Source organism: Dipteris shenzhenensis, chromosome 17 (assembly GCF_047967505.1).
Source record: "Dipteris shenzhenensis isolate YYH24624 ecotype China chromosome 17, Dip_SZ_1.0, whole genome shotgun sequence".
NCBI classification, from domain to species: Eukaryota; Viridiplantae; Streptophyta; class Polypodiopsida; order Gleicheniales; family Dipteridaceae; genus Dipteris; species Dipteris shenzhenensis.
In genome coordinates this window covers 10,829,117-10,856,132 of record NC_141612.1, presented here as the reverse complement: position 1 = coordinate 10,856,132, position 27,016 = coordinate 10,829,117, and the positions used below count along the sequence as shown (strand labels likewise).

The following is a 27,016-nucleotide window of genomic DNA, read 5'->3' as shown; positions in this document are numbered from 1 at the left end:
ATGGGGCCCTCGAGGTTTCCCTTGCACACCTACCTGGTGAGATGCCCCTACGCGGTTCCGTTGTGTGATGAAAGGCACCAGAGAGAGGATGCTTGTTGGATCCAACAGGTGGCGATCCCTCTTCTCAATTTTCCGTTACCTATGGAGGAAAAAAATGCTTGACTCTTCAGACAAACCCACTAATAAAATAACTTTGACGTTCGGAATTCAATACATCTTCTTCCCTTCCCCATCTCATCTCCTCAACATCGTTATCTCCATCGTCTTCGTGAACACCTCGCCAATTCGACGCCAGGCATTCCATCCGATTTTACACCTCACCCCCCGCACAATTCCGGCCTTTGCCGGCTTCTCCTCGTCGATCTCAGCTGCTTCCACCCAGAACTTCCACCACACTCCATTGCCCCTGCGTCGAATTCAACCAATTTCAATCAACCCATTTCATCCAATCCTGTGTTTTGGGCGCAATTGCATCGCCCAACCCAGCACTCCAGCTCTCTCTTGCAACCGCATCGAATTTCTCAACCCAACCTCTTTCGCAGACGGCCATCCGTGACGCGTTGCTCGGGTCCGGACGCGCCTGCCTTTCGATAGGCGGGCTGGATCTCCATGGCTGCAGCGGAGAGAATGGAAAGCGAAGAAATTTCCACAGACCTTTCGCCGGCATTGGCTGACGTAGACCATGCAGTAGAGGTCAATGCCGAACTTGAAAGCGATAGCCACAATGCGAGGAGAAGGAAAAGCAGCAAAATGGGGGCCCTCGCTTTGATCACGAAATTCAGGTTGTCGTTTACAAGGAAAAAGCTCAGCAGAACCCGCAGGAGCGTCTCAATTCTGATTCAGGATATCCGGGAAGAGGAAGATCAGAGAGCAGTAGATGAATTCAGAAAAGCACTCTCTGCTGAAGATCTGCTCCCACCCAAGCATGATGAGTACCACACTCTCTTACGGTACAAAGGAGATGAGCATTGATCTATAAAAATACCGTTTTTGAGCTGTCGTGCCACTTTCTTCTGCGTCGTCAACCTGCAATGTCAATGAGGTCTCGCGTGGTGAACTGCTTTCTATTGCCATGGAAGTTGGGAACTCGTCTTGACTCTGTGACATGTTCATGTGATAGGTTTCTCAAAGCCAGGAAGTATGATATCGAGAAAGCCAAAATTATGTGGAGAAACACGCTGCAGTGGCGAAAGGAATTTGGTGCTGACACGATTGAGGAAGTGCGTATGAATGCCCCACTTACCGTTGGTGAAATTTTTGAACAAACCTTTTTGAAATGCCTTGTTTCAAGCTGAGAGAGGGGAAGGGAGGAGAAGGGGAGGGCGGGGCGGGGGGGTTGATTACCTTTTTAATTGTCCATGGAGACCCAACATGGCCTATAGGCCCATAAAGCTGATGATACAGATTTTATCTAAACGCCCCTTTTCCTGAGCGAGTTTGATGAAAGGTATGATATTCATTAAGTGGAACGCATTACATTATCACAATGACAAGACCTCATCATACATGTCACCCACAATGGTGGCTCTCTCAATAAGTCAAGAATAGGTGAAGAGAAGTTAGAACTATTCTAAAGCTACATTGCAGTCGCAAGACTTTTATATTCCTCACAACATTATTTATCTTGTGGTCTTTGATCCTTTACGTTGTTCGTTGCTTGCTAACAATGATGTGTGCTATTGCCTTTTTGTATTAGAACTTTGAGAAAGTCAACTGTGGAGTGCAGAATATCCCCTATGAGAATAGGCAAGGTATTCTGGAAATTGACTTCACCTTGTCTCCACAATTTACTGGCTACATGCCTTGCAGACCTTTCATTTCATGGATTTTTCTGGCAGCTTCCTCTATTGTATGTCAAATGGTGTAAGCCACTCTGTGTGGAGAGCAATACACACCTAAATGCATATATATACGTGTGTCTGGACTATTTACATATACAGTCCTGTTTCTTTACTGCTTCCATGGCTTTCTTTTACTTTTATATCTGCTTCTATCTCTTGTTGGGTTTCTCTCTCTCTTCCCCCTCCCCCTGCCCCCAGCTGCTGTTTTGTAACTTTTCCCTTCTGACTTCTCTTTTGGTTTTGTTTTCTAAATTTTGTGAGCTCTAAGGTTCAGATGTGGCTCGATAAGCTTTCAAAACCTAGGCAGCAACTTATGCTTGGCTACGGATGACAAATGTATTGTAAATCATAGTTTATGTTTGGTCTGCATCTTGTTGTACAGACCCTGAGTCTTTTGCTTGTCTACGTCTCTTTATTTATTGTTTTCTTTTTTACCTGTATTGTGATACATCTTAATTTGTTTTAATCCTCAAGAATTTTGGCTATTGATTTGCTGTTTCTAATGGCTGAATCGTTTTTCTGCTCTACCTTCCACTTTCTGTGAGTTTGAGATAAACTTAAGAGGGATTGTGAACAAATCTGGGGTTCCCCATCTTGTGAGCCATCACTTATAATCTGTGGCCTGACACATTGTAATGTGTTGATGTTCTTCACCTTCGGGAGCTTGAGCTAGCTCTCCAAGTTAAATTTGGCAGCCTATCTTCTCTTTCCCATTCTCCTGCTGCAGAGCGGCGTTACATTGTTCAAGAACAACTTCGGAACAGCAAGGAGACCAAGTGAGCTGTTTTTTTGAACCAGTTATTATTATTTGTGGAGAGGAACAAAGTGAAACTATATTTTTTTGAGTCTCAATAAAGTGTATGGGAGCTTCGTTGTTAACCTACACAAACAAGCAAGAAAGCCACGTCATACTAAAGTTGGAACTTTAGTATAAAAACCACATCTTTGGTTCCTTTTCTACCCCCTCTTTCTCCTTTAAAAAAAAGAGAGGATCCATTATATTGTTTCAAGAAAAAAATGAATACGTAGATCACAGGAACTCTAAACATTAGAATCGAAAGAGATGAGACCTGCATCTGTAAAAATGGCAATCCTGAGGGCATTTGAAACTCGCCTATCCTCTAGATATTGGGGTCTGATGATCACTCCATCCTCAAACACTCTCAGAAAATGGTCAGGGTAGAACCAGGTCTTGGTGTGGACCTCCTGGTCTCCTCCCCAAGTTCGTAATGTATAAAGCTAGAGTAGGTCCAACTGTATAATACAGTTGATCTCATCCCATGGGACCAAAGATCAGGAGCATTCAAACTCTATTGAAAGGTGGGGAGACGATCCATCTGAATTCCTTGTTTGTCAAACCATCTAGGATGCGTGCATACCAGGCCATGCAAGCTCCACTCTCAGCTTAAAATGTGCCTAAAAGTATTGCTGCTCTAGTCGAGCTAGAGCTCCCTGCCCTCATGTAGGACGTGCCTTGGTTGCATAGATCATCATGAAGATTGGCCCCGCAAAGACTGCCCCTAAGTAGGCGTAGGACTATACGATCTCCACTGACTCTCCTCGGTAGGTGAAGCTACGTTGATCCGTTAGGTGTTAAAAATCATAACCTTGGTCTTGCCAAGGTTAATTGTCAAGTCTCTCTCTTTGCAAAACACCTCTAGGGTATCTAGGTGTCTCTGTAAGCCTGCTGTTGAGGAGGATAGAAGGACACTGTCATCTGCGTGCAATAGTAGCTGTATCATCTGATCAGTCAGCTGTGATCCCTCGCCTCCTAGATGGTCAATGAATGTTGTCATCTCATCAATATATAGCCCAAATAGTGTTGGTGAGAGGGGCATCCTTGCTTTACCCCTATGGTGTGCTCGACCTAGCCTGACAGGCTGCCAGGGGCACGTACTCTCCCTTTGACTGACTCATGCAGACTCATCACCCGATGAATCCAGGAACATTCCCAAACTCATCCTCTAAAAACACAGCATAGTGCAGTTTCAATCTCACAATAGTCACTCATAAGATTGAAAACCATAAGCTCCATCATGCATAGTAGGGACTAGCTACTATGACATCCCCATTGACGTCATCAGTGCCCAATAGTGGGTGTAGACCATAGTATAAAAATATGCTCTCACACATACCCAAGTCATGACATCTGGAATCTGCATCTCCTGAAGTCATCTGATCATGCGAGATCATGGGACTATGTCAAAGGCCTTCCATAAGTCTATAAAGCAAGCGCAGACTTTCTGTGATCTTGATTAGGCCTCCGCAATGACTGCCCGCAAAGTGAAGATACGATCACAAGTGGAGTGTTGTCTCCTAAAACCAGCTTATCCCATTGCTCGCTGCCCGTGTGTCTCTCTCTCAAGAGTACTGACCTCATTGGGAGGGTTATCAGGTATCAACTGATTTGCAAAGAGTCTTTTGGAGGAGCCTATGAAAATCAAGATTACTTTATTTTTTTGGCTTTTAATACATGGAGGGATTGCAGTGAATAGGTGGAGATCCAGATGTGGGGCAGACTACACTTGTCCTAGGGGATCGTCTGCAGAGGAGTCGGTTCATCATTGCTTATGGGATTCCAGACATGCAAGAGTCATTTGGATAGGGGTTGAAGGAACATGGTGGAGAGAGGGAGAGAGAGAGGGTAGGCTAGGGAGAGAGGAAGTGATACTCGAAAAGAGACATAATGAAATGGAAATGAAATGACTAGAGCAATGAACAAAAATGAGAGTACTCACATGTGGACCAAAGAGCTTGTACCTTGATACTTGATTGATTTGACACTAGACATGTGCTCTTATCTAGAGCACACACACACACATACGAACACCAATGCATATGGGATAACTCCCAATGTGACACGTGGCATCCATAGGACACACTAGACTAGAACTCACACTAGAACACACTAGAACACACCAAACTGACTCAACTTGGCTTCATATTCTAACATCCCCCCATGAAGACAAGGTGAGAGACTACTGGAATGGAACCAAGGACAGAACAGTGACAGGACTACTAAACTGTGTAATGTCTGAACTAGACACGGCTCCCATGCCAACTCAGAGGCTGAAGTCTAAGCATGGTTCAGAGGTTGGATTGAGCACTTATATGGCTTTTACATCCCAAAAATGACTGAGAGGCTCATGTCTCAGCATGGATGCATGAACAACTCAGAGGTCTAGAAGACCATGCACCAACATCCTGGAACTCATATGCCAGCCCTGATAACTAGACCCTACCAATGCCAATACATGGCTCCCACAATACATCCCCCTCTTGACTCTAGGGACTAACTAGAAACATGGAGTCACACACCATAAAAGAAATACATCGATTTAGGAGGATAATCCAATGCAGAGGACCTTTATTGACTCAGTAGGACTCAATAACACACTGCATTACATTCATTTTGGGGGACAACCTGGGCAGAGGACCCATTCATCAAGCATATATTACAAACATTGATCTCTTTGAGTAAGAGATGTCCTCCAAGCAACTGCAGACACATATGAGTACCCATTCTTGTTGTTGATGAAGATGTCGATGAAGCACTCAGCAAGAATGTCCCAATAAAGACGTCGGTGATGTCCATGGGGTAGCTACAAGGAGCAATCACATGATGACTTTCAATGTGCCGAAAGGAGTTACAAATGTCGAGTAACTTCACTTGATTTTACAATGTCCTCGAACAAATGTTACAAAATAGTGACGATTTTACAAAATTTCTTGGCAAGCCTCAAGAGTTTGACATAGAGGAGGCTGTAATACAACTGTAGGAATCAAAGAATCATAAAAGCCCTAATTTGTGAAATTAGGGTTTCTGATATTTTCTCAGAAACATGCAGAACTGTAAGCCCTAGTGCATCAGAGGCTAAATATGCCAAAATCTCCAAAAAATACTGAAAATCTGGGCTAAAATTGCAAAAGTCAAATTTTAGGTTAAAAATAACAGTTTTGACAGTTTTTCGCAGATTTCAGCACGAAATGAACCTGGAAACTTGCTGTGAGTGATGATGAGAGGAGGGGCTGAGAGGAGGGGGCTGGGAGAAAGGGACCAAGAGGAAGGGTGGGCTGAGCAGTGAGAGGTGGGTTGAGTGTGCTAGGAGGGCTAGAGAGTAGAGGCAACTAAAAACAGTGTGAAACATACCGTTTTGGCACTTTTGCAAGGTTTCACATGGTGCCAAACAAAGAACATGAGACAATGCATTCCAGGAACAAGGGAACAGAGTTCCTTGGCGTTCTAGGCGTGGTGCACATTCCTAGAATGTGGAATGCATTCCAAGTAGGGCTCCAAATAGGGAACGGCATTGCACCATTCTAAAAGGGGAAGGACCTTCCCTGGTAAGTATGGTTTTGTGAGGGGTCTACAAGATAGTTACAAGGTTGAGACAAGAAGAAATTCTCCCAAAACCTTTGAAGAAGCTATTAAGTATGCCCACATTTATGATGATACGGCGAGAGGATCTAAAAGTGGAACCATGGATCAAACTAGCTTTGTTTCAAATTCAATTTTCCAATTTAAAAAGAAAGGGACATTTCAAAAATGGAGTTTCCCAAGCACAGTCTAAGAAGCTCCAAACTCAAAGATATCGTTTTAGAAAAGAGAATTATGACAAAGCGAAGCAAGAATTTTTTTGCTTTACATGTCTAATTGTGCTTAGAATTGCCCAAAGAATAAAAAGATGGGAGCTATTTTCCCAAATAAACCTCAACAAAAACAAGCACATGTGGAGCAAGTTTTTTTTGCTTAAAGGTACTGAAAAGTACATAGAAGTAGAGGTTTGTCATGAGGATAGGCCCTATATGCATTGCTTATCATTGGCAATGTGGCAGCTGAGGATGCATGGAAATACTAAGGGGCAAAAAGTAAGAATAATGGTTGATGATTGTGTCTCACATAATTTTTGAAACTACTCATTAGTCCAAGTGCACTCAAATATGTAGTCTCTCTTGCAAAGGACAATAATAAAATAGTTTGGGACAACGTGATACATGGTGTAGAGGTGGACATTAAGGCTATAAAGATGCTTTGGATTTCCAAATTATGCATCTTGACAGGACATTCCATAAATATAACCATAGTAGGACCAATATAACATGTTCATTTCCGCACCACTACATTAATATCCCAATGAACTATTTGTGGTTGAACCAGATGCTTATTAAAGCAATGGAGGCAATATTTGTATAGTGCTGAATTTGATATCATATTTGATCAAGAAAGTATCAAATGGATTTGCAAGTGGGTAGAGTGTAAAGGAAGAAAGGCTAGACGGGCTGAATTGATACAAGTGTTTGATATTCAATTGACATATCGGAAGGAGAAATTCAATGTGGTAGCAGATCCCCTATGCCGAATGCCGCAGTTAATGATTTTCAGGAGCCCTGAAAAAAACGTGATATTATCCTCACTTTTTGGAAATATGGAAAGGAATCATTGAGAGGAATGTGACAAATGGATAAGCTTTCATTGAGGAGTCATATGGTAATGGTGACACATCGCAGGTTGGTGATAAAGGACTCAATTGAACATACTATAGTTTTGAAAATTGCTACTTGCTCTACAAAGGTAGAGTATGTGTGCCAAATAATGACATAAGGCCAAATTCTTTTTAAGTGTCATGATAGTCCTAGTGCAGGATACCTAGTGATTTAGAAGACATGCATTTTTGAAAAGACAATTCTTTTGGTTTGGAAGATAGGACATCCAAGTTATGTATTGAAGTGCCGAAAATGCCAGCTCAATAAAGGTAAATGTTTGCAAGTAGGCGGTCAACTACATCCTTTTTTTTTTTTCCCAAAGAAAGGAACCTTCTATTAATGCTTGAAAGACTTCATACAAAACAGCAGCCCCAAAGGTGCTGAGTATGGAGAAAACCAGGAAAAGGCTGAAAGAAAAACCGGCATGTTCCAAAGAAACCCAGCTCACTGCCTAGGGAATCTCTGGTACTGGGGCTAACAGCCATGTGGGGGGACTATACAACCAGTGAATCCCTCGCGGAGTGAAGATGTAGAAGACTCCTGCAAGCCAAGCCTTGAAGAATCGAGCACGCCGCTCAATAGTTGCTCTAGAGCCTAGAGTCCGTAGAGTATAAATGATATCCTGCCGGATGGCGACCATGGTAGCCGAGGGTGGAACCTGATGCTCATCCATCACGAGACTGCAACGAGCCACCCAAATGTTTCACGCAGTGATATTGGCTACCACCTCCCAAACGCTGTCCTCCAGAGGAGAAAGGGGAGCTAGGCTATCAGGAGGGACTGCCTCATGGAGCGCTATCCTCTGTATGCTCAGACCCTGTATCTTGTAGGCTGGGGAGACCTCATCGATCTGAAATGCGTGTCCTCCCTCTGTCAACTAGGCCACCATCCCCCAGGTGTAGTCCCTGTGGAGACTCTGTATGCGGGTCATGATCCTGAGGGCTCCCATCCAAATCCTCACTACTCTGCGACAGCTCCAAAGGTAGTGCAGAATCGTCTCCAAACCACCAGAGCAACAATGGCACTGCCCCTCCACTCGCATCTGCTCCAACCACGGTCCGATGGGCAAAGCCTGCATGGGCGGCCAGCCAGAAGAAGTAGGATATCTTCCTCAGCCGCAAATTGGACCATAACCGTGTCCAAAACTTGGACCAGACATGCCGGGGCACTCTTTGGGTCACGGTCAGCTACATCCTTTGGAGATCCCATGTGGCAATTTTGAAAGTATCTCCATGTATTTTATTGTTGGATTATCTAGGACGCAAAGGGGGCATGTGGATTGGTTGATGAAAATGGCTCAATTTATTCCAACTAATGAACGGGTAACAATTCCTAAATTAGCAAAGCTATTTCTGGAGCATATTTATAGATTGTATGGGCTACCATATTGGAAATTATATGGCCACATCCCTAGTTGTGAGCCCTCATATAAGGAGACCATGGGGGATCTGGACCAGGGTAGGATGGGGCTGCCACATGGACAGCACATATTTTGTCATGTGGGCAGATATAATTTATCCAAAACAAAGATGGGGGTTGCCTGTGGGTAGCACATAGGCTGCCATGTGGGCAGCACACAGAACTTTACCTGGCTGCTTGTAGAGGTTTGGTACACAGTCAAAGTCTGGAGAAGCAGCACAGCATGAGACCTGTCAGCAATAGACGCGATGACACATGGCACAGACTGATGTTCAGCAGGTGCACAGCCTGGCACAAGGCTGGGATCAGACCCAGGACAGATCTGTCAGCCTGCGTGGAGAGTTGGAGCAGATGGAGCATGAAGAAGTCAGCACGGGATGACCAGAAGCAAGCCGGATGTACGGATCATTATAGGTGGCTGTACGAGCTGGAGCAGTGGATCCAGGGATCCAGCAGGGCCAGAAAGATGGCGGGATGCTTGGAGCTGATAGGCGGCATATTTGTGTGTGGTTTGGGCCAGCAACATGCCTGAACAGACCCCAACTAAGGCTGTATACAGCCTGGGCCAGTGGCTGTGTGACAGCAGGCCATGTTGGGCTGGTCAAGGCTAGCCAACCTGGATCAGTTGGAGAAGATCAGGTTGGGCCCACAACTGAGGGGTTGGCTATTTTGAAGGGGCCCTTGGGGCCTATAAAAGCATCTCTTCAGGGCAGTTACTTATCCATTTGAAGAACAGATTGGAGCTGCACCTCAGCCAGATTTTGGGCCCACATCCAGGAGGAGTTGGAGCAGCAAAGGGGAGGCTGAGTGCAGCAGACAAAGAGTTCAAATGTCTTCATCCATTGGCTGTCTACCAGGGCAGCAAGGAAGACGGGACCAAAGGGGGAGATTGTGCCTCACCATTACTTCCTGGGTACATAACTTCCCTCTTGGGATTGGGACTCTTCTGCTGCTGTTTCACCAGTGGTATAGTTAGCGACCAGGATAGCAAAGTTAACAATCATTTTAAAGGTCGACCAGGTCATTGAGGGTGTGGTTTAGACATAGGTGAGTAAAAGGCATTGGGGGTAGTATTTACCCATATTAGAATTTGCATATAATAGTGCCAAACATTCAACAATAGGTTTTTGTCCATTCATGATGACGTATTGTAGCATGTGGGGCAGGCTGAGCGGAAACGTAGATGAAGATACAAGGAGAACTCAAGCATGAGAGATACAAGAGATCGACCTAACTATAGTACACTGCTTTATTTATACATGATTGCCAAATCAGCATACAAGACTGTGCTGAGACCATTCCCCTAGCTACGACATGTGGGAGATGGAACTATGCTGCGGACCTAGGACACCAAACCTCGCTGATATGATAGCTGAAAGTGTTGTTGGAGGCTGGGAGCTGCATGCTGAAATGAGGGGCAAGCCCCCCTTTATATAGGGGCTGGAAAGGCCCATTCTGGCTGACCCAACCAGCCTGAATTGGTCGACCAGCCAGTCAGCTGGTTGGCTGGGCTGTTTGCCGAGCCCAAGGGCCCGACCAGCAGGGGGTTGAGGCTGCCCATAAACGGCACCTGCCTCCCTAAAGAACTGAGGAAGGGCAGCTGCGGAGGGAGCATGGCTATCCTCACGGATTGACGAGGAATCATCAACCTGCGTATTGATGATAGCTATACTTGTGACTCTAGTTATGAGGGTACTCCCTCCTGCTAGGCCTGACACTGGTCTGGCAAACTCCTAGGACACCCTCATCACGGCCAGTGGGACTGAAAACTGAGCCCCTAGTCCTGAACACTTCTGATCAGAATGTGAAATGTGAGTCATGCTGACTAAAACTGATGTGGCCAACTGAGTTTCAAGGTTGGAAGCGTCATAGGAACTGACCAGAGCTGATGAAGAGGCATGATGGGTGATTCGCCCCCCCCTCCAGATCCCGCTCCGTCTCCACTTCCCCCCTTCCCTCCTGGATTCCCCATGCCCCCTCCCTCCCCATCGCCCCTCTTGCTATGGTCACCCTCGCCACCCGCCCCCCTCCCTCCGCCTCCCTCCCTCCCCTTTTCCCCTTTGCCCCCCTCTCAGTTCGATCCACAGGGTTGGAGAAGTGGTCCCTGCATAGTTACCAGCCGAAACGGAAACGGAAGAAACGGAGTTTCCGGGCCCCGCCGAAACGGAAACGGAAGAAACGGCAATATGATACAATTTATGTATAAAAATTTATTTTTTATACATAATATAATTATCAATAGAGTGCAAATCATACATAATACAAATTACAATTATCTATACTTGAAGGCTGAAGCTTCAGGCTTCAGCCTTCAAGCATCAATGCATCATTCATGATTCATGCCTCTATGATTCTAAATTCTTGAATGATGCTTCAATAATCTGAAATCAACATGTATCATGAGTCATGACTAACAAGTTTGGCATTACAAGAATCTGAAATTTAGAGGTTTGAAGTACTTAAAAGTTTAAACTTAGCACGCAAGTTGAAACTTGAAACTTGAAACTTGAACTTTGAAAGTATTCAATGTCCAGACTCCATAGATGATCATGATTCATGGTCCACAAATTTCATGATCATGATTCATGACTCATGACTCATGAGTCATGCAAGACTCAAAATAAAAGCACTCATGGATGATATAAAAAAAAGCAGCAGGACTACTGATCATCTGCATCATCCATGGACTCCTCGTCATCGTCATCCTCTGCGTCCTCAGATAAGTTCGAGGCATCTGTGTCACTGTCTGAAGAAGAATCATCAACATCAGGATCAGGACCATCGGGTGCAACTGAAGTACTAGCACCATCTCCAGATGGTTGAGTGTATGATCGTGTGTGGTGTGCTGGTGCTGACAGCTCCTCATACAACATGGTGTATATGTCCAGCTCCTCCCGTGGGATATCTGGTATGACCTCCATCTTCTCCACGTCCACCGTGTCTGCATTCACTTGGCGACGGTGAACTCAAGGAGACGGAGGTTGCAATGACAAAACACCAACCGCTCGAATTGAGCCGTGCTCAATCTGTTCCTCTTCTTTGTGTGAAAGAGGGCCCAAGTGCTCCAGTTCCTCTCACAAGGACCGGAACTGCAGTCCTGTGAGAGAACACGTATAGCAAGGCGTTTCTGCCATAAGCCAATTAAGCCGAGATAAGTATCAGGAACTTGATAACTTTAAACATATTTGTAGTAGATAAAACTTCAAATTACTTAACGACTAAGCTCCAATTAGTGGCGTTGGAACTTGTCTCTTAGACTCTTACCAAAGTAGGAGTACAGTTGCCATATTTCTCCCACCAGGAGATAGGTTGCAACTGTGTCTCTCGGAGCCTAGCTGTAGGTCGACCAAAGGAGAGGCTGTGATTGCGGAACAATAGAAGTTCATCCTCCAGTCTTCGTTGCATCTCTAAGTCACCACCCGTCCAATTTTGTAGATACTGTTGCATCCCCTCCTCCAACTCGTCATTCTCATATTGCTCTTGACTGCGCCAGAGCGGATGCAATACATGTGCCACCGCATGGATTGGGCGGTGGAACTAATTCCACCGCTTATTCCATATAGCACGGATGGACTCAACCCTAAATCATGCCACAAGAAATTAGAATGCATTATGCATGCAAAATTCATAGACTATAGATAATAGTACATACATAATATATATCTGAAAATTCCAGGCTTCATGATAACAAATTGCCATTTAGTAACTGCAATAATTATACATATTACAAAAGTAAAAAGTCTTACTTATCAGGCGATAGGGAAGTGTTTCTGTTGAGGGCCTCTCCAATCTTGTCCATAAACTCGTACAAGAGCCCTAATGTGCTTCCCTCCATGTCTGTGATGCGAAGCACCGTGTAGATAGGATTAATCGATTTGATTAATGCCTCCGCCTGATTCCACCAAGACTCATCCATGATCATGCGAAAAAATTTGATAGACTTTGCTTGGCCTCTATCATCCCAATCTCCCCACTCCCGAGACACAACCGTGCGCAACAAGCCCTGGCGCACTCGCACAAGCCTCTCCACCACTACGAACATGTAAGCAAACCTTGTGGTTGGAGGTTTCAATAGCTCAAGGTCACTGTAAGCCCGATAGATGCTGAGGACTTTGGGTCTCTTCGTGACAAACTTCACGATACTGCGGGCTGTGGAGAAGATGGCATCAATCCAAGGTATCTTCCCTAGGTCCTCGATCAAAAGATCAAGGCAATGTGAGGCACAGGGTGTCCACACAATCTTAGGGAACTCATCTTCTAACATGGCACCCATTGACACACAATTGCTGCCATTATCTGTCACCACCTGCACCACATACTCAACACCTATCTCCATAATGGCTGCCCGTAAATGCTCCCAAATATACAGCCCTGTAATCACTATACCTGCAGTGGAAGCGTCTATGGCTCTCAAGAACATGGTTCCCTTGCAAGAAGACACTAAAATATTGTACACATTCCTCTTGCGTGCATCTGACCATCCATCGCATAAGAGTGTGTATTCATATTTTTTCCAAGTCTCTTTCAAGGGCTTCATTTGGTCTTCCACACATTCCCTCTCTCTTCTTAGCTCTCTTGTCCGCAAGGCCTCATATGTAGGCCCTTCCCATTCATACCCAATGCGGCTTACGGCTCTCATGGCCTTCCTCCATCGTGTACTCTTCGCCACATGAAAGGGTATTGCACATTGTATGAAGAGCTTTGTGAGCTCACTAGTGGCCTCCTTCACTGCTTGCTTTTGCAAGCGTGCTTGAATGCTAGACCTTTGCAGTGATCCTCTTTTCCCCGCACTAGCATCCACACTAATTGATCCATGTGGCAAGGGTGTTCTTGTGGCACTAGGACCCGCGCTCGATGTAGTTGATGCCCCTCTACTTCTCTTTGCAGAACCCAATGTGTTGGCATCATCCAATGGCTCAGTGTCAGCAGCCTCTTCTTCATCTTGCAGCCCTTGTCCTCCACTTTTTGCAGCCAAGGCTGCCATACGCGCACGCTTCCATTCTGTTAGGCCACCTTTCACTGCAGTAGGCACGAACTCACAAGGTCCTACATCCTTGCAGGGAACACCTGCTAGATGGTCTTTCACCCTTGTGACAGACCCCGTCTTGCTTATGCCGCAATAGTTGCATCTCCACTTCTTGGAGCCACCGCCTCCTTTATAACTATCCAGGAGGGAGACATGGACCCAATAAGCATCTCTCGGCATTGAGGAGGATGGAGAGGTGAGAAGGAGGATGGAGAGGTCACAAGTGACTCGTGAGAAAGGATGGGAGGTAGACCGTAGAAGGAGGATGGAGAGATAGAGGTAAAAGAGGATGGAGAGGATGGAGAGGTAGAAGTGAAGGAGAATGGAGAGGAGGAGGATGGAGAGGTAGAAGGTAAGATTAAAGAGAGGATGGAGAGAAGAAGGATGGAGGGATGGAGTCAGGAGAGCAGGCTGCCAAGCTGCAGGCTGCAGCTTGCAGGATGGAGAAGATGGAGCAAAGGATGAAGAGGATGGAGAGAGCTCAGAGAAGGATGGAGGTGAGGGTAGGTCCAAGAGCAAAGGATGGGATGGAGAGAGCTTGAAGAAGTGGAGGAAGGATGCTGAAAGGATGCGGGAGGCGGCGAAAGACGAAGGCGGCGAAATTTTGGAAGAAAATCCGTTTTTAGGGTTTCTGGGAAAACAGGAAATACGAAACGCCGTTTCTTGACGAAACAGCGTTTCCGTTTCGCCGTTTCCGTTTCTGCCCACGAAACGTACGTTTCGTGCAACTATGGGTCCCTGGCATGCCCATGGTGCAGAGGTGAATTTTCAGCTGGGTTTCATGCGAGAGAAGCCAATATGTGGTTTGGCAGTAGGAGTTATCAGATTGCCGCTTGAGGCAAAGGTTGATCAGGCATACGACTGGCCACTCCAAAAGTGTGCCGAGTTGTTCGGGGTGGAAGTCTCCTTCATGACGAAGTGGGCACGGAAGATTGGCATTGAGTCAGCGTCCACCTTAGTACGCCGACGTACGGACACATACTACTCGCCCTCCAAACCCTCAGCAAAGTCTTATAAGGCAGTCTTTCTGGAATAGGCAACCACTCACAGACAGTGGCTCCAGAGGTCTATGATCAAGGCGAGCTTATCCCAGGACGGGCAATTTGGATGGGAGTTAGGATGGGAGAGTCTAGGATTGGGATCCTAAACGTGTATGCCCCAGCGTGTAGGATGGGAGAGTCTAGGATTGGGATCCTGAACGTGTATGCCCTAGCGTGCAGATAGCACCGTCCGCTCTTTTGGAGGAGGCTTTCAGAGTGTCTTCCGGATGTAGATTCCTGGATTGTTGGAGGGGACTTCAACAACCTGGAGTTTGGGGAGGACAAGCAGGGTGGCGCCTCCTCTGAGATGCCAGCAACAGAGCGGAGTACCTGGGAGCAGTTCATTTTCATGATCAGTGGCAGAGACCCGTGGTGAGAGCCAGATTTCAGCTAAATACCTAGCAGCCTCCTCTTCTCTTTCAGACAGAGGAGACATGATGGACTGCTTGAGAGGCTAGACCACTTCTACATTGGGGACTAGGCACTACACAGAGGCGGCTCTACCGGGATTCTGGTAGGTACCATGATGTCAGACCACTCTCCAGTAGTACTATACTTAGAGCATCCCCGCAGAGGTCTTCCCCAAAAGGGGGTCCGCATTCCAGAGGACCTCCCGCAGGATGAGGAGGTTTAGTAGGTCATGGCAAGGATTTGGCAACAGTCAGAGACGGCACCGTGCAAGGGCGGCTTCGTGGGTGGCCGATGCGATCCAGAGGAGCAGTGAGGAGTTGCAGGCTTATGCCTTAGGCGGAGGACTCTTCAGGAGCGCGAGCGGGCACTGAGGAGAGACCTCGCCTCCATAGAGCATCTTAGGGAGCAGGATCCAGGTTCTCAGTGGCTTAGGGACAGGTTTGTGAGCACTCGCCTTGAGCTTCAGGACATGGAGATTCGGCGGGCTGAGTTCTCCTATCACTCTTCCCGGGCTCGGTGGGTACAGCAGGGGGATAGAATGACGAAGCAAAATTTTCAGACCACTAGGCCCCGATCGGTAGGCACGCAGCTGTAGCGTCTTCGAGATCCGCAGGGCATCATGCACACTGACCTGCAGGAGATTTTAGACCTGACCACAGGTTTTTACAGCCAGCTCTTTTAGACAGAGAGGATGACTTCAGCTAGTCTTGTGGCCTGGGAGGTAGTTTGGGATCATGTTTCGACGGTAGACTCGCAGGATCTGTGCAACAGTTTGGAGGAGCCCTTCACGGATGAGGAGCTTTGGGAAGCCCTCAAGGCTCTCGACCCAGAAGTGTTCTGGTGAGGATGGCTTGACTTCGGCCATCTTCCGGAACTTCTTGGAGATCATCTCCACCCCTTTTCGACCTTCTTGCCAGGAGATTTTTGACACGGGCTCCCTCCCTCAATCCTTGAGCAGGGGGTGGATTTGTTTGATCGTGAAAGGGGGAGATAGGTCAGATATCCGGCAGTGGAGACCGATCATTTTGCTTGATACCGCATACAAGATCCTTGCCACGGTCTTGAGTTCGCGGTTACGGCCCCGTCTTACTGACATTATTCACAACACACAGATCGGGTTCGTCCAGGAGCGTAGCATCTTGGACAACATCTTCACGTTTTGGGAGACAGTGGATTGGTCCAGGGAGGAGTCACAGCCGTTGGCCGTCCTCCTCTTGGATTTCGAGAAGGCCTACGACAGGGTGAAGTGGTCCTTCCTGGAGGGTACTACGCAGAGATTGGGTTTCTCAGACAGGTGGGTCACATGAGTTTTTGCACTTTATGGGGGAAGCTCTGGCTAGATGCTTATCGGAGGACACACGGGCAAGGCCTTTCCTCTCTCTCGCTCGGTCTGCCAAGGCTGCCCTCTCGCTCCCTTCCTCTTCTTGTTTGTGGCGGAGGCTTTGGGCTACTACTTGAGATCGCAAGTGGTGGGCCTCACAGGGTTGAGGCTCCCAATCAGGCAGGAGGAGTTGTACTTTGATTTTCCAGATGACATGGCCTTGTATGTAGAGGGCACCACAATGAGCTTGGAGAGAGTCAGGGGAGCCTGGACAAAGTCCATAGGTTTCTTCATAGGCTCTGAGGAGACACATAAGATTTGTGAGTGGGGGAGCGACTTTGGCTTCAGATGGATACCGCAGGGACATGCGGCGAGATACCTCGGATGCTAGGTTGGTATTGACATTACAGCAGAGCAGCAGATCGCCCTGGTCCTTGAGAGTATTCGGTGCAAGCTTCTCTACTGGAGCTCGTCCAAACTCTCCCTAGCAGGTCGTGCCTTAGTGGAAAACTAGGTCCTTCTTGCCACGGCCTGGTATATTGCCTCCTGGTGGTTTTTTCACAGAGAGTGCATTGGGCAGCTCCGACGGCGGTTGGTTCTGAACTTCCTTTGGGTAGGTTCGGACGGCACGAGGAGCACTAGAGCCCGGGTCACTTGGCAGATGGTGATCATGCCACAGGCAATGGGAGGCTTGGGTATCATCGATCCAGCGATGCAAAGCGGAGCCCTCTTGGGCAAGTTGGTTGTTCGTGGGCTCACACCAGGTGCAGAGCCTTGGAAGCTCCTCTTACAGCGAGGGCTTCTCAGGAACACCTTACACAGTGGGGAGTAGTGGTAGCTTTCAAACAAATGGATCTTCTCAGAGGCCTCCCTTACAGGGAAGGGTTCCCCCCTTGATGAGGAGCCTCCATAGGGTTTGGCAGAGATTAGCAAGGGGCCTCATTCGAGCTCAGCCCAGATGCAGAGAGGAGCTCGAGTGTCAGCCCCTTGTTTGGCACCCAAAGATCCGAGATCAGGAGGGGTGTATGCTTGGACAACAGACTCACATTGGTTGGGCACAATGGGATAGTGGACCGGCTAGGTCCTTTGGCAGACGGAGCAGATTACCCATGGAGGCAGAGGCGAGGCTTGGCGTCGTAGTGCATCTGCGAGGGGTAGGGCAGAGGATGAGAGAGATTGACATAGCTATCCCTGAGTCCTGTTGGGAGGGACTTTGCGTGTGGATGGACAACAGATGGTTGGGTCAGTTTTCTCAGACTAGTGTTCCCTTGAGGATGATGATGCAGTGAGGCAGCACACAACCCGATTTTTTCTGTGTAGGACCTGGAGGCCTACTCCAGGCGCTCACTGAGAGAGACCCAGAGATGGATGGGAGTCTGGATGGGATTCCTTGGCAGATGATCAGAGTGGTGGGATGTTTGGGGAAGGAGTGGCACATTGACCCTTCCAGTATCTCAGAGTAGGATGCCCCCAGATGGCGCCTTTGGCTTTGGGAGGGTAGGCCCTTGAGGGAAGTGCAGTGGGATCCAGGAGAGTGGTTCTGGCCCTCTAGGGGCGGCCTTGCCGGGAAGGTGGACGAGGTGCCCTTCTTTTCCTACACCACACGGATTGGCAGGAGGCTTCAGATGGATTTTTCGACGTGGACCCCTTCAAGGGAGAGCCATTGGGTGGCCAAGAGAGTGCCCCGGGATGTCCGTTCCAGGTTTTGGATGCGGTTATGGTCGAGTTTGCGGCCGAGGAAGATATCCTACTCCGTGGCTGGAGTAGATGCGGGTGGAGGGGCAGTGATACTGTTGCTTTGTTGGTCTTTTGGAGACGATCGCACACTGCTTCTGGAGCTGTCGTAGCGCAGTGAGGATTTGGATGGGATCCCTCAGGATTATGACCCGTAAGCAGAGTCTTCAGAGGGACTACACCTGGCGGATGGTGGCCTAGTTGACTGAGGTAGGACACGCATTCCAGATTGATGAGATTCCCCCGCTTACCGGATATAGGGTCGGAGCATTCAGAGGATAGAGCTCCATGAGGCGGTCCCTCTCTGATAACCTGGCTACTCCTCCTCTGGACAACGTTTGGGAGGTAGTAGCCAGTATCACTGCGTGGAATATTTGGGTTGCTTACTGCAGTCTGGTGATGGGTGAGCATCCGGTTCCACCCTTGGCTGCCTTGGTCGCCATCTGGCAGGATATCATCTACACCCTCCGCTCCACCTAAGAGTGTGGGACCTAGGCTCTAGGGCGACTATCGCGAGGCGCACTCAATTCTGCAAGGCTTGGCCTGCAGGAATTTTTTACATTTTCACTCCGCGAGGGATTCACTGGTTGTATAGTCCCCCCACCTGGCTGTTAGCTGCAGTACCAGAGATCCCCTAGGTAGTGAGCTGGGTTTCTTTGGAACAGGTGGGTTTTTCTTTCAGCCTTTTTCCGGTTTTTTCCATACTCAGCACCTTCGGGGCTGCTGTTTTGTATGAAGTTTTTCAAGCATTAATAGAAGGTTCCTTTCTTTGCAAAAAAAAAAAGCTGAAAATGTGACCTTGGTGATGCTATTATTGTCTTTCTGGATGGAAGGGTGGTTGCTTGAGGCATTGATGCCCATGCCCATTTTACGTTCCCTTGCCCTTGGACTGGGTATATGCAGTTACCATTGAATTTTATCTTGATCCATTCGGTCCTTGCTATGGAAATCTATGGCCTAACATATAGACTAAATGAAATATTTATCTGTATAAAAAACTGCCTTAGTATGATATGTATGGCTTTCCAAGTTTAGGTGTGATCCGAATCATGTATGTAAAATATTTTAAGTTTAAGTATCATATTACCAAATAGAATCCTATTCTTCCTTTCTGAACCTTAAGGAAATTCACATATTAGATTTTCATTTTATTTGGCTTTGCATCTTTCCAATCAAATTTACACTCTCAGTTTTTAAGTTGTACCTTTTTCACCATTTGTGCAGGATTTCACTTTCGAGGAATTAGAGGACGTGAAGAAGTACTATCCGCAGGGCTTTCATGGAGTTGATAAAGAGGGGAGGCCAATATACATTGAAAGGATAGGGAAAGTCAATCCACAAAAACTAGCTGAGGTTACTACTTTGGATCGATACTTAAAGTACCATGTACTTGAGTTTGAAAAGACTCTAAAAGAAAAGTATCCTGCATGTTCAATTGCAGCAAAAAAACACATAGACTCGACAACTACTATTCTCGATGTCCATGGTGTGGTAAGCTTTTCATGGCTCTTTATCTAATTTATTGTGAGGTGAGAAGAGAAAGATTTACAGACTTCCTTGAATGCTTGCCATCAACATGCAAAGTTCTGGTAAAATAATTACTTGATTACCTTCAAAGCTTTAAATCTGAGCTTTTTCAACACGACTTTGATTCCATGTCGGATTTTGAGACCCGGCCTACCCTCATATGCATAGAGGAAACTAAATACCCATGGGCCTTGATCTTTACCCATGGGCCTTGATCTTCAAAAGACTTCTGTCCGGTCTCATGCTTGATCAATGCCACAACCAAACTCTCGAGCACAATGCACACACACTAAAATAACAAATGCAGGCTTCAAACACCAGTACACGAAATTGTAACTTTGATTACATGAAGCTACCAAAGCGTTTCATTCATTTTTGACCCAGTTGGAATGTACAAAAGCTCATAGATTACAAGCATGAGGAGATGTCACATGCCTCCTCAGAGGTCTTCAGTAGAATCCCGTGCAAGCTCACTTAAGCTCGCTCATGTTGTGTCTGTAGTGCGGCTACTAGCTCGTCGCTCTTGCTCAACGCCTTGCTCACGAATTCTAGAAGATGGTCCTTTAAAGGATGAATGCTCTTTCAATGTTGATCAAACACTACATACTTGGTATTTTGATAGTGGTGCTTCCAAGAAAAATCTGTTTGTAACTCTGCATTGTTCACCCACCAAGAAGAAGGTAACTTGTGCAAATAATTCTCTTACCAACACACAACACCCGAGGTTGTTGGAGGAAATATAAGGAAACGACTATGAGAGGACCCTGACGCCTCGACTGTGGCAACCCTATAAGGACTACAACAGCTCTTGCGACCCTCGAACGGATGGATGATAAGTAGGTCCCTCTTACATCCCACGACTAAGGGTTTCCAATCCTTTATTTTGACCTTCTTTCTCCCACAGGATAGATAGTTTGAGTGCTCATGAGAGCACGGTGAAGACTAGTGAGTGCTCCTATCATGGAGCGCAAGGAGGACCTAGTCACAAGAAGCTCCCCCAATTAGTTTGGATGCCTTTTTTTTGGCAGCCACCTTATGCTGTAGTTTTATGATCTCATATGAAAGATGTACCCCGTGAAAATTCTGTTTGCATGGTTTCCTTTTGTGGAGTGGGAGACATTATTCTCACATCCACTGATGGCACATATTTCAGAATTTCAAATGTACTTTATGTGCCAGGTATAAAGAAGAATTTGCTTTCAGTGTCCTCACTCAATAGAGGAGGATTTCAGGTTGTTTTTGATGATGACAAGTGTGCAGTCAAAGACAAAGAAAATGAATATGCTTTGAGGTTGTCTGGCACTTTGTATCAGGGGTTTTTTCAGCTTGATCTATATGAAAAAAGATCCCATTTTGCTTTATCAGTTAGCACTCCCACTGCTGCGATGCAGAATGCGGAGTTATGGCATGCTAGGTATGGGCACATGAGCTATGGCAGCTTAATGACACTTCAGAGGCATGATATGGTTGATGCATTACCTTCTTTAGAGTCCCCTCCTCCTCATGCATGTGAAGATTGCATTCTTGGCAAAATGCATAGGCTTCCCTTCAAAAAGGATGGTGCAGTGAAAGCTACAAGAAAATCGCAGCTTATTCACAGTGATGTCTGCGGTCCCATGAGGACACCTGCTTTTGGGGGTTATCTCTATTTTGTTACATTCATAGATGACTTTACCAACTACACTTGGGTCTATGGTCTCAAGGCAAAATCAGAAGTGTTTATGCATTTCAAACACTTTGTGGCTATGGTTGAAAATGAGACAGGACTCAAGGTGCAGACACTTCGAACAGATCGAGGGGGGGAGTATATGTCTCATGAATTTGAGACATTTCTGAAAGAAAAAGGCATTATGCATCAGCTTACAGTGAGGCTTATACCTCAACAGAATGGCAAAGCTGAGCGGAAGAATCGCACTGCCATGGAATGGATAGATGCATGCTCACAAGTAAGAAGTTGCCTCACAGGTTTTGGCTGGAATGCCTCATGTGTGCCAACTATATTTTAAATCGGGCTCCTACAAAGGCTTTGAAGACAATCACTCCCTATGAGGCATGGCATGGGAGAAAGCCTTCAGAGGACCACTTTAGAGTTTTTGGTTGTGTTGCATATGCCCATGTGCCTGTGGAGTTCAGACACAAGTTGTCAGATAAGGCACTAAAATGCATTTTTGTAGGATATAGTTCACAAAGCAAAGGCTATCGTCTCTACAATCCTGCTACACGCAAGATTTTTGTTAGTAGAGATGTCATATTCTCTGAAAATTCTGCACATACAAATGCTGAATTTCATATTCTGGCCTCTTCAGATGATGTGTTTGAGGGGATGCTTCTTATAGCATTTGGTTCCCCTGCTGAAACTCAGAATTTACAGCAACCTCCGCCAGCTCCACAAGTACAACTTCAGCCCCCAACTGAATTGGTACAACCTCAGGGTGTGGATAAAGTTGTCAGGCAAGAAATTCAAGAGATAAACGCAGCCAAAACAGTCCCGCATTGGTCGCTTCAGACTCTCAGGGAGAGTAGGCTTGAAGCTCCATTGCCTGGCAGAACTCGTAGTGCAGTAAGGCACATGGGGGGAGCTCATTCAGTTGAATCAGCTTATGAAGGAAATGCACTTCAGGTATGCAAGCTGAATAAAGCTTTGTATGGGCTGAAACAAGCCCCACGTGCATGGTATGCCAAAATTGATGCCTTTCTGACCAGCAAGGGGCTGCACAATAGTCCAACAGAATAGTCCAACTGAGAGCACCCATAAAGAAGGATGGGGGGGATATTCTGGTCATCATTGTTTATGTAGATGACATGCTACTCACCGGATCAAATGAGGAAGTAATTGCAGCTTTTAAGACCCAATTGAAAGCTACATTTGATATGTCAGACTTTGGCTTGTTACAATTCTTTTTGGGGATCCAGTTTATTCAAGAGAAACGTGGCATTGTTATGTCTCAGTCCAAGTATGTTCAAAAGCTCTTGGATAGATTCAATATGCATGATTGCAAGCCTATGTCCACTCCCATGGAGTCGGGGCTGAAGCTTACAATGCATGATGCGGGTGAATCAATTGATGTCACACTCTATAGTCAGGCTGTTGGATGCCTCATTTATCTCTGCAATACACGACCTGATATTCCGTTTTCAGTTTCTCAGGTGAGCAGGTATATGCACAGCCCAAAGATTATCCATTGGCAGGCTGTAAAATGCATCTTTCGTTACTTGCAAGGTGCAAAGTCTTTTGGCTTGATGTTTTCCAAGGGGGGTGACTTGCAGATGTAGGCTTACAGTGACTCAGATTGGGTTGGAGACTATGATACTAGGCAGTTCACCAGTGGGAATTGTTTCTTTCTAGGACATGCTTGCATTTCTTGGTTGAGTAAGAAACAATCTACAATGGCTACCTCCTCATGTGAAGCTGAGTACAGGGCAGCTTTCACAGCGAGAGTGGAATGTGTTTGGCTGCGTCGTTTATTTGCTGATCTTCATCTTTCATTGGAGGGTTCTTCTCTGATTCTCACTGATAGTCAGAGTGCTATAGCAGTGGCAGAGAATCCTGTGTTTCATGCTCGCACAAAGCACATTGAGGTTCACTATCACTATGTCAGAGAGAAGTTGCATGCAGGAGAGATCAGTATGATCTATGTGTCAACACATGACAATGTTGCAGACATCTTCAACAAAGCACTTCCGCATTTCGCAGTGCCCTGAACTTATAGTGACCAATGTAATGTAATAAGTAGGTTAGGGGCACTTTTTTCCTCATTTAGAGGTTTTTTCCCCTAACCACAATTAGTTCACTAACTACGGTTAGTGAAGGATAAGGTTTTGTCACTTAGACAAAACCTATCTCACTTCTTGTATTACTTCTTCTATTGCAAGCACTACGTTCAGCTCTCTCTTGCTCTCACACTCTCTTTTCTAACAAGGAAACCCGATTGCGCATGGCACAAGATATGGGACCCAAATTGAGGGTCACTTTAGTTACTTGCCAAGGACACATCCACTTAGAACCCTTGATCTCAATCAAGGAACTGTTGAAGAGGATTATAATATTTCTCTGCCGTTCCCGCTGGAACATCAAGATCTTAACATAATCTTGAAACATGGCTATCCCACCATCAATCATCTATGAACGTAAGGAAGTATTCAGACCTAGAAAGTGATCTCGTAGGCATGGGTATAGAGATGTTTGAAGCAACTTTGGTGGCTTGGTGTCCATATTTGCGGGCTCTATTGGGAATGGTGGTATTGCTTGCCTTCCATGCAAACTCTGTAGACGTTTTGTTTGGTTTTGAGTTGTGAAAGTCCATCCACCATACTTGCCTTGTGTATCTTCTCTAGAGTAGAGTATCCACTGTACTGAAAGCTCTTATGTCATAGTCTTACATCCTCATCCTTGTATTTTTTATAGTTATCCCGTCCATGTCTTTGGACTTGTCTATATCAATTCTCAATGTGAATCGTATACTCCATTGAGCACTTACCGCTATCACCCAATATGACAAATGATCCAGAATTTACACTGGCTATATTCTTGAACTATTCTGTGTTTTGGCTACCCTCTATCGGCATACCAATCATCTCCTTCATTTTTCACATTGTGTGCTAGCATCTCTTCATGACCACGACCATGAAGAGCTCCTCTGTGGTGAGGTTGGCAGTCTCTTACCTAGATTTGTCATCTTTCTTCTTCTGGTCCGCCTTCTTTTCTCAGTTGCTCTTTGTGAAGGCTTGGTGCAATAGAAGCATCTCTTCTTCTTTTTCGTATCCGCATCTGTGCACCTATCCAGTTTTGAATCCTTGTCACTTGGGACTTAGCCTTAGCAGGATCGCTGTTGCCTTCCTTTCAGCAAGGAAGGCCTTATCTCTGGATCCTCTGTATGTCTTTTCCTAAGCTTCCTCCTGCAGAAGTAGTGATACAAGCTCCTCAAAGGCTACAAGTTTCGTGCGCTGTCTTGCAGTCATGGTGGTTATGAACTCCTTGTTGTAGGCCATCTCCTAGTGGTTCTAGTGATTCCCTATAGGCCATGGTATGTGCCTTGTAGGCATAAATATAGGCACTTGTAGTGTTAGTGCCTTTCAGGCCACATAGACCTATGTGACACCTAGGACACTTAGTCCTAGGTCTAGGTACTTGTACCTTGTACTCCTTTTTTCATTATCCTAGTTGACATGATGGCAGACTCTATCGACTCTTTGCACCTTGCTCTCTCTCTCTCTCTTTCTACTCATCGATCCTATAGTGGTATCAGAGCCACGTTAATACTTGCTTCTTGCTCCTGGACTCACACCAGCTCCTGTTAGCCTGCCTGCTCCTTCATCCGTACAGTCCGTACGACTGTACGGACGCCCGTATGCACAGCCTGCTTCAGGTCACTCATTGTACCTGCACCGTCGTACTGCTCAGTATTGTATTTCGTACCTACGCTGTCGTACTTTGTACTTGCGTTTCGTACGTTGTACTTGCTTCTGTATGTACGTGTGTTGTATTTGCGTCGTACATTGTACTTGCATATATACATCATACTTTCCATGTACTTGCATCCGTACTGCTATCGTACACTTACCGTACACCGTAAGCTATGCTTCATACTTGCCCTGTACCTGCTTCCGTACATCAGACGTAACTGCTCTGTATTGCATACCGTACTACGTTTGTACATGCGTACAATTGCTCCATACAGCTTCCGTACGTTGTACGTACACTGTACATTGGACACTTGTACTGACCGTACATAGCAGCATTCCGTACATATCGTACTTTTTTCGAGAGTTTTGTACAGTTTTACACGTGCAAAGCTATCATCAGGTTTCGTACTTGTTTAGGCGTTGGCTGTGAACTTGCGTTGGGGTTTTTGCAGGACATTTGCAGAATTTTGGGGCTTTCAGTACCTTTCATCTCTTCTAGTTGCAACTTCTTGCAAGAACACTAGAGATTTGGGCTTTGGTCTGCAATCTCTTGTTTGTTTGCAGTACATTGGGTCAGATTGCAGGACATTGAGTCACTTTTGCAGGACATTGAGTCAGATTATCATACATTGGGTCACATTTGCAAAAATTTCAGCGAATTTTGGGGCTTTTCTGCATTTGCCCTCTTTTTGGCCTATTTGCCCTCATTAAATTTGGGGCTTTTGCCAGATTTGCTGTTTTTGCAGTGAACATTACCTGCCATGGTCACATTTGGGTCAGATCTGCATTTGCCCTTTGATTTGGGTTGGAAATTTGCAGATATTTGCTGTCATTTTTGGACAGCCAGCTCTTTGCAGTGATAGCCTTGAGGCCTTTGGGTTTTTAGGTCTCTTTCAGGGTATCACATTTGCTGTGGCTGGGAACAATCAAGATCTATTTGGTGTTCTTCGTGAAGATGATAAGTTGGATGGCACCAACTATCCGATGTGGTCTTATCTCATGAAACATATTCTTGTTGCAAAGCATTTGTGGAATATTGTTTCTGGGGTTGATCTGAGGCTAGCCAATGCTACCGTGGTTGCCTCTACTGTTGGTCCCTCTGCAGGGGGTACTCCTCCTGATGCCTCATCTTCTGGCACTCCTGCTGCTGCTCTTCCAACTCAGGAACAGTCAAGATGGGATGCAAGAGATGCAAATGCATATTCATGTATTGCTTTATCATGCAAGAGAATCATTATTCCACACATCCGGTCTTGCAGGACAGCAAAGGATGCTTGGGATAAATTGGCTTCTCTCTATCAGATTCACAATGAGGCACGTGTTGCATATTTGAGAAGGCAATTACAGGAAGTCAGCATGAATGAAGGTGACTTTATGGATGCATACCTGACAAAGGTCAAGGACCTCATGGAACAACTTGCCAACAATAATGAGGTGGTGCCAAATTCACAGCTTGTCAGTACCACATTGAATGGACTGCCAGATACATATCAAGGGTTTGCTACAACCTTTCGATTAGTGGCCATGGGTAATCCAGACCATTATTCTTTTGATCAGCTAGTTACTTTGCTTTTGTAGGAAGAGCAAAGTAGAGCTAATAGACAAGCCATTATTCCTGATCATGCATTTGCTTCACAGCAGACAGAAAGAGGCAAGGCTTCCAAGCCTATGGGCAAGCCAAAATATGCGCATAGCAGCTGCAATTTCCTCCCATGCATCTAAAAATACAGCAGATAAGTCAAAGAACAAAAGACACAACTATTGTCGCAAGCCTGGACATGACATTTCAGAATGCAGGAAGTGCATTGCT

General features: G+C 46.0%; 1 protein-coding gene across 2 annotated transcripts in view; it reads left to right on the top strand.

Moving 5' to 3' along the window:
* The first annotated feature begins 239 nt into the window (after positions 1–239).
* Positions 240–27,016, top strand: part of LOC147891675 (phosphatidylinositol/phosphatidylcholine transfer protein SFH12-like) — a 142,274-nt gene continuing 115,497 nt past the window's right edge. For both annotated transcript variants that reach the window (XM_087387906.1, XM_087387905.1), the window contains exons 1-3: positions 240–950; positions 1,121–1,220; positions 19,501–19,767. In XM_087387906.1, coding sequence (XP_087244032.1) covers positions 610–950; positions 1,121–1,220; positions 19,501–19,767 — 708 coding nt within the window. In that variant the 5' untranslated portion in view covers positions 240–609. The remainder of the gene's footprint in view (positions 951–1,120; positions 1,221–19,500; positions 19,768–27,016) is intronic.